This window comes from Anoplophora glabripennis, unplaced genomic scaffold (genome assembly GCF_000390285.2).
Source record: "Anoplophora glabripennis isolate ALB-LARVAE unplaced genomic scaffold, Agla_2.0 scaffold476, whole genome shotgun sequence".
In the NCBI taxonomy this organism is placed as follows: domain Eukaryota; kingdom Metazoa; phylum Arthropoda; class Insecta; order Coleoptera; family Cerambycidae; genus Anoplophora; species Anoplophora glabripennis.
In genome coordinates this window covers 73,586-89,744 of record NW_019416653.1, presented here as the reverse complement: position 1 = coordinate 89,744, position 16,159 = coordinate 73,586, and the positions used below count along the sequence as shown (strand labels likewise).

At 31.1% G+C, this 16,159-nt stretch overlaps 1 protein-coding gene across 1 annotated transcript in view; it reads right to left on the bottom strand.

Annotated features, from left to right (window-relative positions):
* Nucleotides 1-951: 951 nt before the first annotated feature.
* Nucleotides 952-16,159, bottom strand: part of LOC108909502 (putative helicase mov-10-B.1) — a gene marked incomplete at its 5' end in the record, with an annotated part of 61,630 nt that continues 46,422 nt past the window's right edge. The window contains 2 exon segments of the mRNA XM_018713865.1: nucleotides 952-1,256; nucleotides 14,167-14,349. Of these exon segments, the coding sequence (XP_018569381.1) occupies nucleotides 1,050-1,256; nucleotides 14,167-14,349 (390 nt within the window).

Below are 16,159 nucleotides of genomic sequence, written 5' to 3'. Positions count from 1 at the left end.
CATTGCAGCATAAAACCACACCACACTGTCACTCTCTGGGTATACAGTAGTCGTTTTTTTGAATAAAACGAGGATTGTCTCTATCCCAAATTCGACAGTTTTGCTTGTTCACATACCTACTAGGATGGAAATCCGCCTCATCGCTAGTGGTTTTCTAAGTAAAATCATCGCCCACTTGTTTTTTTCAACATCCAATCAACGTCTGGCGCATTAAATGGTCGTCTGGTTTCAATTCCTAAGTTAGCTGAATCTTAAATGGATGCAGATACAAATCATTTGTTAAAATCCGTTGCATTGTGGTGTGAAATGTTTAATTGCAGTGATCGATGGTGCATTGGAGTTACGGGAATTTTCACCACATTATTACTTATCGTAGCAATGTTTCAACTGAACCTGTTTCATTAAATTTGGCAACCAATCTTTTCTCACAGTTGTTTCATTCGGGGCGTTTCTTCTACTGAAAATTCCAAGTAATTTGCACACAGTCTCAGCTACACACTCTCTGAACTTGTAATGAATTTTCACAATCTTCACTCGCTCATCCTTCGTATAGCGGTGCATTCTGTCTAATCGCAACTTGCTTACTACAACATGTTACTCCGCACAATGCCGCCAACTCTTCCTCCAAAGGAAACGTTTGTTTTTCGAAATGTTTTCTCTATTCAATAAAAATGGATTTTTACTAATGATAGCTGCACCACTAACTGTGTTACAATGTTTACTAATTAATACTATAAATTGTAACTATTTTACGTCTGGAAGATAAATTAACTGTATAAAAAGTATTGTTGTATCACTTGAAAATATTTTGATGGACAATGCGTTGTTGCCTAGTTGGGCTTCGAAGAAATAAAAGTATCAGGATTCACAGAAAATTTAAGGCCACATGGTAAGAAAAAACTCATATTTTTTTTTTTTTTAAGAAAAAACAAGAACTTATAAATGCTAAAATATTGTAATATAAAAACAACTCCGGCAAAGAAATAAATAAAATAATATAAAACAATTGCCAAATAATGAAACAGTATTTGATTTTCAGTAACACATTTCTAATTATCCCAGTTTTCTCCGTTACTATGTACTACATCTTCTTCCAGGTATTCGTCGTTGTCCAAATGAAAAGTATTTCCCCTTACAGATTTATTATTGATACAATATTTTATGAAATGGCGCCAGTTCTCATCCGTTTTCAACACATCGCCATTACCAATAACAATTAATAGAGCCTTTGCCCTTGTAAGGGCCACGTTAAACCTCTGAAAAAAGAGAAAATGGATTAGTCAATCAGCTGTGGAATATAATCAAACTATTAAAGAATATATCTGTAATTAATTGTCATAGAAGACACAGTAGATCACATGGTAGATCTTCATCATTTTGTGACAACATGTTTTGTTTTATTCAATTCTAATGAAAAAGTTATTGAATAAACTGCCACCACCTCAAGATTTGAAAAAAAAGCACATGTTTTCTTAATAGAATTGTTGACTAAATCTCGTCAAAATTCTCATTCTATTTTTAGTAATTCTTGAACTGTTTTTGAAAAAATGTTGTTTGAGACCCAATTGCGAAATTCATTTGTATTCTCGCTATCGCTCGCAAAAAAACTTTCATTTTCGAATGCAGTCTAGCATCAAAAATAACTATTCAAATAATGCGCGAAATTCATTCATATGATTCCATTTTCTCTTGTATTTGTATGTAGTCCTTAAGATGCGATACGTTGTAGAAATAATTTGTCGCGATAACTCGAACACGAATTTTATTTCTCTTTTTGAAAGTATCTGAAACTAGTTACAACATTTTCTATGTGAAACTGTTTGAAGTTTCTTCAAACTTTGTTATACCTTAAGAAATAGTATCACTTTAGGTAACAAAGTTATACCTACTTCCCTGAACTATGTAATTCGTACCAACTTATTGGGTGAGTGGATAATGTAGTTAAAAGTGTGTATACTTTAAGCCAGTTGTATATATAGTCTAAGATCCCGACATAAATCGACGTTCACCCATCGAATATTCTAATGGAAGTAGAATTTTGATAATATAATTAATTAATAAACAAAACTTGATTTGGTCGACATCCAAATTGCCTGCACAGCTATTGTTAATAGAAAATGAAAGTTCAATTCAATTCAAAATTAAAGTTTAATTCAAAGTTATCTGTTTATACCTGTCTACCTAATTTTATGCAAGGAACAAAAATGTCGATCAAATTTTGGCATATTGTATACATATTTTACTTTCGATTAGTAATAAATTTATCCAAAAACTCAATAACTACATTCATGAAAGAAAATTAACTTTAATTTTTTTATAAATAATCTTAATGGGGACAGATCGCTGTTCATAAATCTTAAGTTATTTTCAGAAGATTCAAGATGGCAGTTTTTATACAGGGTGATTCACAAATGGTGACCAAAAATGAAACATCGTATTCTTTGGTCACCATTCCAAAATCTGAGGCCATTTCCTAAAATTTAGGTACTTCAGTGGCGGAGATACAGGGCATCGGTGGAATATTCTTCTAAATAAAATAGTACGCCACTTCTTTACGGTAACAACCATGATATTTCAATTTCTACAAATTACTACTCTCTTATGTTTCTCGAAAAAAAGCCTGATTTTCCAGTAAAACGAAATAAAACGAACTGAAAACACTAGACCTCAACCCACTGGATTTCTTTTTGAGGAGTGCTGTTAAACGGCTGGTATACAGTGAAGAAATTAATACACTTGAGCAGTTAGAAGAAAGAATAAATAATGCTTTTCATCAGATTCAAACAACAATAAATTTCGAACAAATAACATTTTTGTTACTAAAAAGATGCCGCTCCTGTGTTTCAAATAAGTGATTTTTTTATGAATATGGTTTTGCAGTTAAGGATAATCGTATAGGAATATTGAATACAAATAGAAGGTTTTTATTTCATTTTTATAAAAGTATGTAGATACTTGGCAAAGCAATAAGGCCCTGTTTTATCTCCAGAATTAAAAGTACTTTAGAAAGTAATAATAATTTAATTTAGCCCACATCTGAACAATTGTTTTGCCTTGGAATTTTTCTTTGAACTTGAATTTTATGCAGGAAACTTCGATGACAGATAGGTCTGTTTAAAATAATAGGAGTTTGCTTTATAAACATAGGTCTGGAACGGCCTCGTTTTAGGCATACAGGGTGTTGAAGTTGTTTAAAAAAATATATTTTTTGTTTATATCTCAGAAATCTATTAACCGATCTTAATAAAATCTGGTACAAATAATGTACGATAGTAGGCCTTGAAGTCCCTAAAATATGAGCTCTAAAGGTTTAACTAGTGGTGTACAACTGGACAGGGGTGGCCCCCTTTTTATAAAAAAAAACCTACGCCACTGTATTTTTTGCAAGTTGTTGTAACGCATTTATATTCTAATGCACTAAATACGTAAAAAAGGTGACTTGAATTTTTACCTAAGGTTCACCATTTTCAAGTTATTCATACAAATACAATCCCCTTATGGCACTTTAAATCATAATATTACAAAAGTATTTATGTTTATGCTTAAAGGTAAGTGCAATTTGTAAGCACATCAACAAAATTCTTTCCACATCACTTGTGAGGTAGTGTTCCTGGTGTATTTTAGTTTTCCCTGGAGGCATTATCTTTACAAATAAGAACAATTTAAATCAAAATAATAATAAAAATTTAACATTTACCAAGCAACAACTAAACAAGAAACAAAATTAACGTTACGTATTTACAGCAATTGTTTAAAATGCAAACCACCTCCATCGATACATTTCTGACATCTTCTATTAATGGAACTAATTGAAGCTAATATCATATGGTGGTTTTCTTTTAATTCATTACACCCGTCTTCTATTCGCAGCAGTAGTTGTGGTCTAGTATCTATTGGAGTAGAATAAATTTTTCATAGTAGGTCACCCCAAACATAGAAATCCAGGGAGTTTAGATCTGGCGATCTGGCTGGCCAAGACACTGGACCTTCTGCACCATTATGGTTGACATTGGCATTTGGTCCCAGCTATTTTGTCGTATATTTAATGAAACATCCTCTAATAATTCAAATAGATGGTTTTCTAGAAAGTTTAGAAATGACTCCGAGTTTCATGAGGATTTTCTTGTGACCAAATATCCAGATTGTGAAAATTCACTACCCCTCGCCTTGTGAACGTAGCCTCATCGGTCCAAAGTATTTCTAGTAAAAATTCAAACAACCACAGATAAAAATTCAGGCGTCTCTCTGCATCTCCTGGAAGTAAATTTTGCACAAGTTGTAAATGGTACGGATTTCTGCCATACTTACGTAGAACTTTTCAAATTTTCGATTTACTCACTCCAAGTTGCCTGACGTTCTTCGTGTACTTAACCGAGGATCGTCGTTAATTGCTTTTAAAATTTAATTTCTGTGCCTTTCATTCCTTTGTCGTGATTTTCCAAATTTTGTTTTAATCCAAGAAGATAAAAGCGATGAGGGTAAATAATTTTGTTGATGTGCTTACAAATTGCACTTACTTTTAAGCATAAACATAAATATTCTTGTAATATTATGGTTAGAAGTGTCTGCCACAAGGGGATTGTATTGGTATGAATAACTTGAGAACGGTGAACTTTAGGGGAAAAATTCAAGTTACCATTTTTACGTAATTTGTGCATTAGAATATAAATTCGTTACAATAGGTTGTAAAAAATATAGTGGCGTAGGTTTTTCTTAAAAAAAGGGGGTGATCCTGTCCAGTTGTACACCACTGGCTGAATCTTTAGAGCTCATATTTTATCTGCCCTCGAAGTTTCCTGCATAAAATTCGGACCACCCTGTATATACGCCACAAGCTACTAAGATTATTAAACGTAGATCTCAGTATTTCCAAGTCTGAATAACGCACACGTTTTGCTCACAGATGACAAGATAGAGTAATTTATGCCAAAACGAACTGTGAAAACTACAAGTTTCTAACTCCTATAGTTTAGATGCTATCTAGCTTCAAAAATACATTAATATATAGGGTGTTCCATTTAAAATAACAAAGTTATGTAGCGCCCACGCGAAATGGAACACCCTGTAAAGCTAAAAATATTTTTTATAAATTTTACAGTTACAGAGTTACAGAAGAATGCCTCTTAGGTGGAACACCTTGTATATCAGCACTGCATTATTTTAAATAATAGACAAAAATATTCAAAAGCTAGAAGTATATACTTAATTAAAAAAAGTCAGTTTATAATCTCCAATGGATATCTAAAAATAGGTAACCCTCATATAATTTACATTCATATTATGAAATACAAACATGTCACGTTACCTACCGTTTAAAAATTTCAGTTAGCATAAAAATAAATTATTTTTTACTCCTATATTAAATTTTATGAAATAATGAATTTATTGTATTGGAAAACTCGCATTGCTGTGTATGGGTTTACAGCAAATTTATATGTATGTTTTTTCGCAACAACAATCACAAAGATTTATTGGTTTCTATTCATGTTATATTTACTGATAGATAATTGTGTAATTTAGCTAACAATAAAATTATTTTCAGTTTTTTTTTACAGAAAAGCACATAGGAAAATGAGAAACAACAAAATGTTTCGATAGCTCATACAAAATTGTCACATAAATTAAAGATGTTTTTGCTCTTTCAAGGACCTGTTTCTAACAAATAAAAATGTGATGAAAGTCCAGCGAGATTGTTCCCCAAAATACCAAATTTCAACTCAAAATTTGTTTATCATTTATACTTATCGCTAAGACAATCCAGGGACATCCTATATATCGATGTCTGTGTACTTAAATATTCTATTATTAAAATTCAAAGCAAATATACTCGGTACAACAATAGAGAGCTTTTCTCTTGATATGCATCATTCTTTTCTGAATAACTTGTAGAAAATACTGAGCCTGCAAAGGACTTTCTTGTGAGCTTAGCTGGAAAAATATATCTCAAAGGAATTCAAATAGTTCTGGAAGGATTTGTAGAAAATACCTGCGCTCCGCAATATACAATTTTCGTTTAAGAAAATGTAAAGTACAAATACTGGTGAAATACCCATTGCCCTTCATATGCAGTCAGTTTAGTCAAAAGCGAATATAATTTCATGTCAGGTATTTCTTCAGGTATTTCGTCAGCGATAACAACTGTTATCAAAAATAATTAATTTAACCGCATTTAAACGTGATATTTTTTAATTCATCACTTATTTTCTAAATAATTTCTATTCGATACTTCGCAAAAACCTATTTATACAGGGTGTGTACAAAATATCTAAAATATAAAAATATATCAAAAGTGTAATATAGAAAAAACAGAAATATGAAAATAAAAAATTATTGCATTTAAATGAAAATAAAATTATTTTGGAAGAATAGAAAACAACCTTTCTTCAACTTTTGCTTTCCAATTAATTATGTGTATGTTTTCTGCCTCTGCCTCTATACAATATACAATTTGTACATAAATGTATACCAAATAACACACATATTTATTATATTGGCCCGCAAGACAAATAATAGGTTCTAAGCTGATATCGAGACATTCAGATTATAAAAAAAAATAAAAGAATAGAGCCGAATCTGAAGACAAAAAGAGCTCTATAGAACGAATCCACTTGCGGGACAAATTACCCACATCTAGAACCGAGAGTATGTGTATGTACCTTTAAATACAATTTTTCATTTCAGAAAAATACTATTTATTTGTTCCCACTATATTAAATAGACTATTAATAGTTTGTTTTTAATGAGGTAAGTGGATTTTACCGTAGAAGTGGAACTTGCTATGGACAATGAGAGGTAAGAGATGTAACTTACCTCCCCAGAGAAAAAAGCGATTTCTAGTTATAAATGCATATTTTTTGAACAAATAAATAGAAATGTTTGATGAACATTACCCATTTTATTAATTATTATGAATGAATATTTTTTTATAGTAATTGTACAGTTATTACCCACCATGTCCCTTGATTGCGAATACGTCAACTGCCTGTATTAGCTAGTAAAATTGCCGATGTTCTTCGGAATTAATGGTCTGTACATGTATCAGGATGTTTTAGTTTCAAAAACGGGGCAATCTTAATAGGAATCATAGAAAGGGTATTCTTGCCGACTGGTTAGTTGTAACATCTACCTGCTTGATAACGCATAAAAAACCGTGAAATTTCAGTTTTAATCTCAGACGAGAAGTAATTGTAAACGTACGTGACATACCACTATGAAATATGTTAGCAGTGACATTTCAGAAACACCAGTATTTTTCTGGCAACATTCTTTCCATTTCTATTTTTCTATTTCTATATGCTCGTTCGAAGTGCACTTTCGACTTTTCGGGCAATAAAAATTCACAGGCAGCATTTGCTGCATTTTCTAGTTGAAAATCACTCATTTAGAAATAATAGTTCAAAACCAGCAAAATTGCAACTTTTAGGTAGCTTTGTTTATAAACACCTTAGAAATGACATAATCCAAACAACCAAGGCAACTTTGCCAGATTTCGAATAATGTCAAAATGTATTTATTAAGGAATGTCAAAAAATAACGTCTAATCTTTATTTCATGAACTGTGGAAGCAGATAAAATGTTATGCACCACGCAGCAGTTAAGTATAATTGATCAGTCTCGGACTCTATTGTAAATGATACTTACCTCCTTTATGGTGTAAATAACTATTGTTACATTTACCCCAACTATCAGAAATCTTCAGAATTTGGCAATATTTTCCTACGGATACGTGAAAAATTTATTTGAACCGGTAGGGCGAGTTAGTTGAGAAAAATCACCGGAAACATTCGCAAACCATGTACATTTGTACAGTACACCAAAGAAACCTCGTCTTCTTTATTAAAGAACTTTCGAAACTTCTTTTCTCAAACTTCTCTGTAAGAAGTTGATATCGTTCATGGTATTACTGCCACACAATGTGGTATATTTTATTATACAATTTTTTAAGTATCTGTTTTTAATTCTTACATATGACGTTTATTCTTCAGATTTACTGCCCCCGAGTGTTTATACGCTTCATCCCCTCAGCAAGGGTCAGCTACTAAGAGGTCCCAATGGAGAAGCGCACGTGCAAAAAAATTGCCAATATTAATAACGGTTCCATTAGAAATATTATGACATCGATAATAATTACAAGTGATTACAACTTTGAAAGTGACGCTTTTAAGCACTGTATAATTAAAAAGTTTTAACAAAAATTGATTTTAAATGTTGTAAAGTTGAACGTCATTAATAATTCTTTGCAATGCAAAAGTCGTTAAAAGTCAGTGTACCAAAAGTAATGCTATACACTGAAGAAAAAAAAAGTAAATACTTATAATTGTCTTAAAATAAATCTAAAAAAGATGATGCTATTACAAAGGTATTTGGCACGTGTCAAAAATGTTATTTAGCAACTTTTTGAAGTTCTCCAATTAATTTTATCTATAAACATTTCACAGAAGCTAGTGTTTTTTTATTGCAATATTCTACTCATTCTACTTTGCAGCCATCATCAGGAGAACTGACTCAGGCAGCTATAAGTAGGAAAAAACTGATTTTTGAACCTAAGTATTGTGGAGACTTTTGGTTAGTAACACAAACTAACAATTTGCCACAATTTCAGCCAATTTCACCGAGCCCACATTTTCAAAAAGACCGTGCCGAATGTACAACCAAAAATGTATATGTTTTCGTTTTAGTTACAGTTATCCCGTCATATAATTTCCTTAGCTCTAAATGTTTTTGAAGAACTATTTAGATAGATGATAGCAATATTTTATTTTCTAAGTTTTAAGGATATAGGTCACCCCTTCTGAATATTCTTCAAGGAAAAGTTTTTTAAAAAAATTCTTCTGCTGTAGACGAATTAAAGCGAATTTTCAAACACAATATTTACAAAAGTAGCAAGCGATTCTCATCGATTATTTCAACAACACGTTACGGACAATTACGTTCTGATTGCTTACGAGGATGATAAACACCAAATACCAATTTTCCGTTAGCTGTTCCATTAACGATGAATTAATAATAATGTTTACGCGTACAGCTAAACACTTCTGCTCATCAAAGTTGAACAAAGTGCTTTGATAAAACCGCGAGAATCAAATCTAGGGATCGTGTTCGTCGGAACAAAACAAAAATTGGAAAACAACTATCTGTCGTTTTCAGATATGTATTTAAGATGTTAATAATTAGAATGACATTCTTATTACTAAACGTTTTCATCTCGAAAATGATTTATTTTATCTTTAACAAACAAATACATCTGTTACATACATATTTAAAGTATGAAAATCTTAAAATATACTATTATCATAGGTAAAGTATAAATTAAATGTGGCATAAGGAAAGTGTTGTTATTTTAGTCCAATCTTTATTTTGCAACATCCCACATATTTCAAGAATAGGTGTGTCCATTTCAATAACGATAATTTATTAAAGGACTTGAAAATATTGACAATTGATAAACGTTTTGAAAATATTAAAAAAGATCCTAAATTCTCTGAATTATACAGGGTGTCCCGGTAATTGGTACAAAAAAGTCGAGTACAGATAGATGAGGTCAAAATAATATCAGTTCTTCATATATTTTTTTTGCATACGGGCCTTCGTTAATAAGTTATGGGCCCTCAAAAGTGAAAATGAAAAAGTTATTTTTATTTATAGTCTTTAAACCATTAGCTTCAACATGATGTAAATTTGGTGATCGATAACACATGCGTACAACTTGTTTTTGATGTTGTAAGAGAAACTTAATTGTGGCCACAACGCCAGGGACGGACTGTGCTCCATGGTTAACAAACCACAATTTTTGCATAGATGACGATCGCAATCTGTCTGTATCACAAATATGTTCCCTGGAGAATTTGCCAATGATAATACCCTCTTGGTTCAACTCGGTAAAATTAACAATTTAGGAAATATTTCTGATTTTATGTCACAATGCACATCGAGCGGTGCCTCCACCATGTTTTGTTTTTAATTTTTAATTGCACTTAATTATTATGTTAGAAGCATATACCTACATATATTTTCAAAATAAGAGGCGAGAAAATCTTACTGTCTGCTAATGTAATTTTCATTAACAAAATTTGAAACACACATTTTAAACAACAAATAGTAGAAAAACAAGAATAAGTTAAAGATAAAAAAATAATGTAAAAGAAAGAAAGCTATCAGAATACATTTTCAATATAGACACCTTTCACCTCCACACACATTCTAAGGCTACGAATGTTATTTGTTTGTACACGAAAAAGGGTAATAATTTAATAGGTCCATACGTTTTTGTGGAACGTCTGAATAGAAATCGATATTTGGAGCTTTTGTAAAATAATTTGCAGCAATTATTGACGATGTTCCATTAGACATCCGAAGAAAAGTTTGGTTCATGCACGATGGGGCTCCTCCCCATTTCAGTATTGGTGTATGAAATAATTTATCCATTGTGCTATTTTTTAACTTACTTTAACTTATTCTTGTTTTGTTTTTCTATTTTGCGTTATGTATAAAGTGTATTTGTGAAATTTTGTTAATGAAAATTACATTACATTACATTAAGATTTTCTAGGCTCTTATTTTAAAAATATTTACGGTTCCAAGATAGTAATTATGTCCAATTAAAAATTAAACACAAAAAATGGTGGAGGCGTCGCTCGATGTGCACTGTGACATAAAATCACAAATATTTCCTAAATTGTTAATTTTACCGAGTTGAACCAAGAGGGTCTTATCGTTGGTAAATTCTTCAGGGAACTTATTTTTTATACAAGCAGATTGCGATCGTCATCTGCAAATGTTTTGGGTTGTTAACCATTGGGCATAATCCGTTCCTGGCGTTGTGGGCATACTGATGTTTCACTTATTATATCAAAAACAAGCTGTATGTATGTGTTATTGATCACCAAATTTGCTTCATGCTAAAGTTAATAGTTTAGAGACTATAATTTAATTTTCACTTTTGAGGGCCCGTAACTTATTAACGAAGGCCCGTATAAAAAAAATTTATATGATGAACTGGTATTATTTTGACCTCATCTATTTGTACTCGACTTTTTTGTATTAAATACCGGGACACCCTGTGTATAACAAACTGTTATCACGTCTTATTAAAAAATGAATGAATACCGAAGTTTGTAATAAAGCACAAATTATTTTATTATTTTATAAACATCCACGTAAGATTAAATACAGTAACCGAGTGCATAAAATCTGAAAAAAATTATTAAAATAAGGCTATATTCTTAAAATCAAAAGAAAATTAAAGGTTATTATAAACAGTAACATTTAAATACCAATTAAATGGACTGTTTGATTATGTTCAACCAAGAAGATAAATTACAAAATAAATGACTTATCAAAGGAAATACGACAAACGAAACCTGAATTTAATCATTGTTTACAACACAGAGACTCGATGAAATTGAGATTAATTTAAATTCGTTAATCCATTTTACACTTAGCAAAGAAATTCATCACTGTATTTTCAAATTAAGAGGAGTTCAATAATAAGAGCTTTTGAATATAATTATTTTCGCCGTTATTAAAACATAGGCAGTTAAATCTTATCGTTTTAGAACAGAATGATTTATCTTGTTTTTTTTCTTTTCTTGTTGAAAATGTAGACTTACGTAAAAAGTCATGTAATATCAAAACATGCTACTCGAAAAATATTTAACACGAATTTAAACCGATGTGCTTATTTTAATACAAAAAGTAGGCATCCATTTATTTTATTACCTTTTTTTGCCAAAACTTGATGAATCATTGAATCGGTAGCTATTTTTTAGTAATAAATAAGAAGCACAAGGGAAAATTTCACACGGTTATAGTTGCACATATAACTCTCAAATAAAAAATAATTGACACTTAAGAGTTAAAGCTAGTAATATATTTTTTAATGTGGTATCTGAATAATGGTGAATTGTAAATTATGAAATCTATAAAAGATGTTCCAAAGTTTTGGGATTAAGCCTTAGACATCAAAAAATCCCGAAGAAAAAAATCCAATGGCTTTAAACTCGCATGATCTGTGCGGCCAATTCTGATCACCAAAACGGGAAATTACACGACCAGGGAATGATTCATGCTACTTGCATTGAATTGTTTCTCCGGCTGTATGAAGTATGGCACAGTCTTGTTGAAATCACATGTCGTCTACATCCATATCTTGCAATTTGTATTTTCAAATTGTAGCTGCTAAACCTTCATTATTTTAAAAACATTGTTCAACAACGAACATGCGTAATTTTTTCATGTAGCGTTCCATTTTCAATAACTCTGAACTGTCAGCTGTTACGCTGTTTTTTTTTTTTGTTGGCTACACTTTACCGCACAAAAGGCGCAAAATTCAAAATCTTCAGTGAATTTTGGAGCACCCGATATATTTCTATATGGAAATTTTGTTTTCTTAAATTAATATTAAAACTATGACATTAATTATTATCCAAAATTATTCAAATAAGATGCTCAACATGAAGTTGTTCAATAAATATAATTTCCATATAAATCGAAAGATGAAAAATTAGATAAATATTTTCTATAAGAAAATACGTTTAACATCAATCATTCTATTGCCCAGGACTGCCAGATGTATGGAAATCATATTACTTCTTTGGTTTATCTTTCTTAAGTGATAAAAGTTGGCTTTTGTATCAAAAAATAAAATCACCTGGATGTGTATAACCACATATCACGTAACTTTTCTTTCAGAAGTGACTCTGATAGTGAAGTAATTTTAGAGTTTACAGAAATATAGAGTTATAGTCCCTACACACCTTAATAAAAGTTAGAGAAAATCTAAAATTGTGAAATTTTGACACCCTTTATAGTAAATAATGGAAGCATTTTTTCAAACATCAAATAACAGTATAATTTTTTATATATTTAAGTTAAATTAAATTCAAGGAAAGTTAAAAAATGTAATAACATTATATGGTTATATATAGTCTAGGAGCCAGATATGGTAGGCCAATCAGAGTGCCACGGCTGCAAATAACTTATTCCTAAGTATTTTCACCTCCTGAATCCAAAAAACTTGGTCGCAAAGCTTGAAAGCGTTCCGTTTAATTGTTATTGTCAAATGAAATGTTTAAATGGCTGTAAAAAGTTTATTTTATAGCTAGTACAATTTTGTATGCGTTAATAGTTACGTTTTTTCATAACAAACATATGTTTTTTTGAAAATTAAAATAAAATTAACTTTTACCAAAGTTATTGCACATTTAGTGCAGATATTCCGGCTTCGCGCGTACCAGTTTTATTATATCTCTGGTTCTATTGGACGGATTGAAACACACGACATCACATTTTAAGACTTGAATTGTATTTTACAAGATATGTAAGTTCTATTTATTAATTTATTTAACAATTAATGGCAGCTTAGAAAGTTGTGAAATAAAGTTCAAGCTTTAAAATGAGATGTCGTGCTTCTCAATCCGTCCAATAGAACCAGAGATATGGTCAAATTGGTGTGCGCGGAGACGGAAAATGTAAAATATTTGCACTTTTGCAATAACTTTGGTTAAAGTTAATCTTTTTTAATTTTCAAAAAGTATATGTTCGTTATGAGAAAACGTAACTATCAACGCATAAAAAATAGTACTATCTGTAAAAATAAACTTTTTACGGTCATTTAAACATTTAATTTGTTCATAACAATTAAACTGACCAGTTTCAGGCTTTGAGGCTAAGACTTTTGGATTCAGAAGGTCAAAATACTTAAGAATAAGTTGTTTGCAGTCGTGGCACTTTGATTGGCTACGGAGCCCTATTTGGCTCCTAGACTAATAAGTTTTTATCTGAGGTACTTCAGTATTATTATACAGCGTCTCAAAAATATGTATAATGTTTTAACCATCTATTTGTTTATCAAAATATTTGTCAAATATTATTTCAGCCGGTATTTCATATCCATTAAAATGATACTAACGAGCTGCTTCTAGACGATTTTCTATCTTCAATATTTTTAGTATCACATATACTAAATTTTAGAACTGGTTATTTCACATATTTGTGCATCGTTTTGTTTATTATCTGAGCGTTTCAACTTAATGTTCTGATACACATAAAAAGTAATCTAAATTTTCCTACAGCTGGAACATTATGAAACAGTGAAAAAAATTACAAGCAGTAACTTATTCGAAGGTGTCTTAAAATAGCGGAAAGGCATGTCTATTAAAGAATTACCTTGGCGTGGCTGACGAAGCCCAACTGACACTTTTTGTCGATTTCCTTGAATATATTGACATTTTTTGACCTCACTGTTGAAATAATTATAACCAGCTTCTCCTTTCCCTGAAATTGTTCTACTGACCCCACCAATAAGTCGTTCCATCCTTGTTTCTCGCAAGCTTTGCGCAACATTTGGGCCTAGAATAAATGAATAGATTAGAAAAGTGAATAATATTAAATAGGCTGCAACAGCGATGTTAGGGCAAATATACTGAGCTGTCAAAACAAACACAAAAAGAAACAGCTATATTCATAAAACAGAGAGTTTTGCAGAGATTATAAATAACTTTCGTTTAGTCGAACTGGTAAAATAACTGATCCAATCAAATAACATCCAGTAATACTGGCTTGGCCTAAACATTTAACTTACGCTTTGAAGATTTCGTAGGTATAAAACCCAGAACCCTCGTAATTCATTTATTCATTATTTTATCCACAATCACCTTATAACTTTTATCCACACATATGAACCGACTAAAATGATACTTTATCCACTAGTGGAATAAAGTAACTTTATTTCACTAGTAGACTAATGAAAAAATAATAAACCTACAATAGATCAAACTTAATTTATTTACTTATTAACATCAACATTTATATTTACAGTAATAGACATTTCGTTTTTTGTGTTATCACATTTAATTGTAGCATTGTAGCATTGTTGCCATCATTTTCAGAACGCATAACATCTGCCGAAGTTTGTGAAGAATTTGCAGTTACTCTTCTTGTAAGGAACAGCTATATTTTCCTTGAATGTTCCTTGCAATATCAATTTTGTTAGATATAGACTCATCAACATAACTTTCTGCTACAGAGAAACTCTTCCACCCACCATGCCGTGTGATGGTTGTAGGATCAGCACATTTATTGGCCAATAAAGTTGTTGAAATGCGCCTCATACAATGACCAGTATATGCTTCTGGAATGAAGCAACTATTGAGAGCACCTTAGCCAATGTATTGATTCCAACAGGCTGAGAAGTACATTATTGATTGATGTATGTAAAAAGAATATGTCTTGTGTTAGGTGCATTGGGCGCAGAGAAATATATTTTCTGCATATTTTAATAGCATTCAAGCAAAATCTTCATCTAATTGTAAATTTTCTTGAAATGCCCGTCTTGGTGTCAGGTATTGAAACAAGTAGGTAACTGCCAACATCCTGTACGTTACTAATTTTCAAATTTGTCAATTCGCAATTGCGTCTTGGGCTTCTTCAAAAACCGCCACAGAATCACAATTACTTTCTTGCATTTTTCCAAATTCAGATAGGACTGTTAATTTAAACAATTCTCCACAAATATAACTGTGATGTGATTATGGATAAAACGTAGTATATTTTATCTACTGAAGAATATTAAACATTCTTATGTACATAAATTGCTACTTAAAACACTTATATAATAATTATATATATATTTTATTAATTATACAAGAACTAAAACTATTTTTTTAACGAAAATTAATTTCCTGTGTAAAGTGAAAGTGACAGGGGTCAATCGTTGAAATCAAATCTCGAGACAATAGTTTTTAAACTTTTTGGACATGATATGGACGCAGTTGATTCCGTTTAATAATTCGGTGAAATGAAATTGGTGATATCCCGGTTTGTCAAGTCAAGGTCCAGTACGGATTTACGAATTATTTTTTATTTATACATTGAAACAGTCTCAAAGTTACTATTTACGGAAAATATTCCCCTCGAGCACGTCTTTCAATATTGGATGTTTCCACACGATCAGGAAACTTCCGATATTTCTCCACACTTCTACAATTTATCTCACAGAAACTTATTAATATTAACAGCAAAAACTTTCCAGTCATCTTCGAAGTGTGTACATGAATGGAACAATATTAATTATTTGTCACATTTGACAGATGCATTCATGAATTATTTTTCGATTATTTTTAAATTAAGATTACTGTGCCTCACTTATGAGGTGTATTAA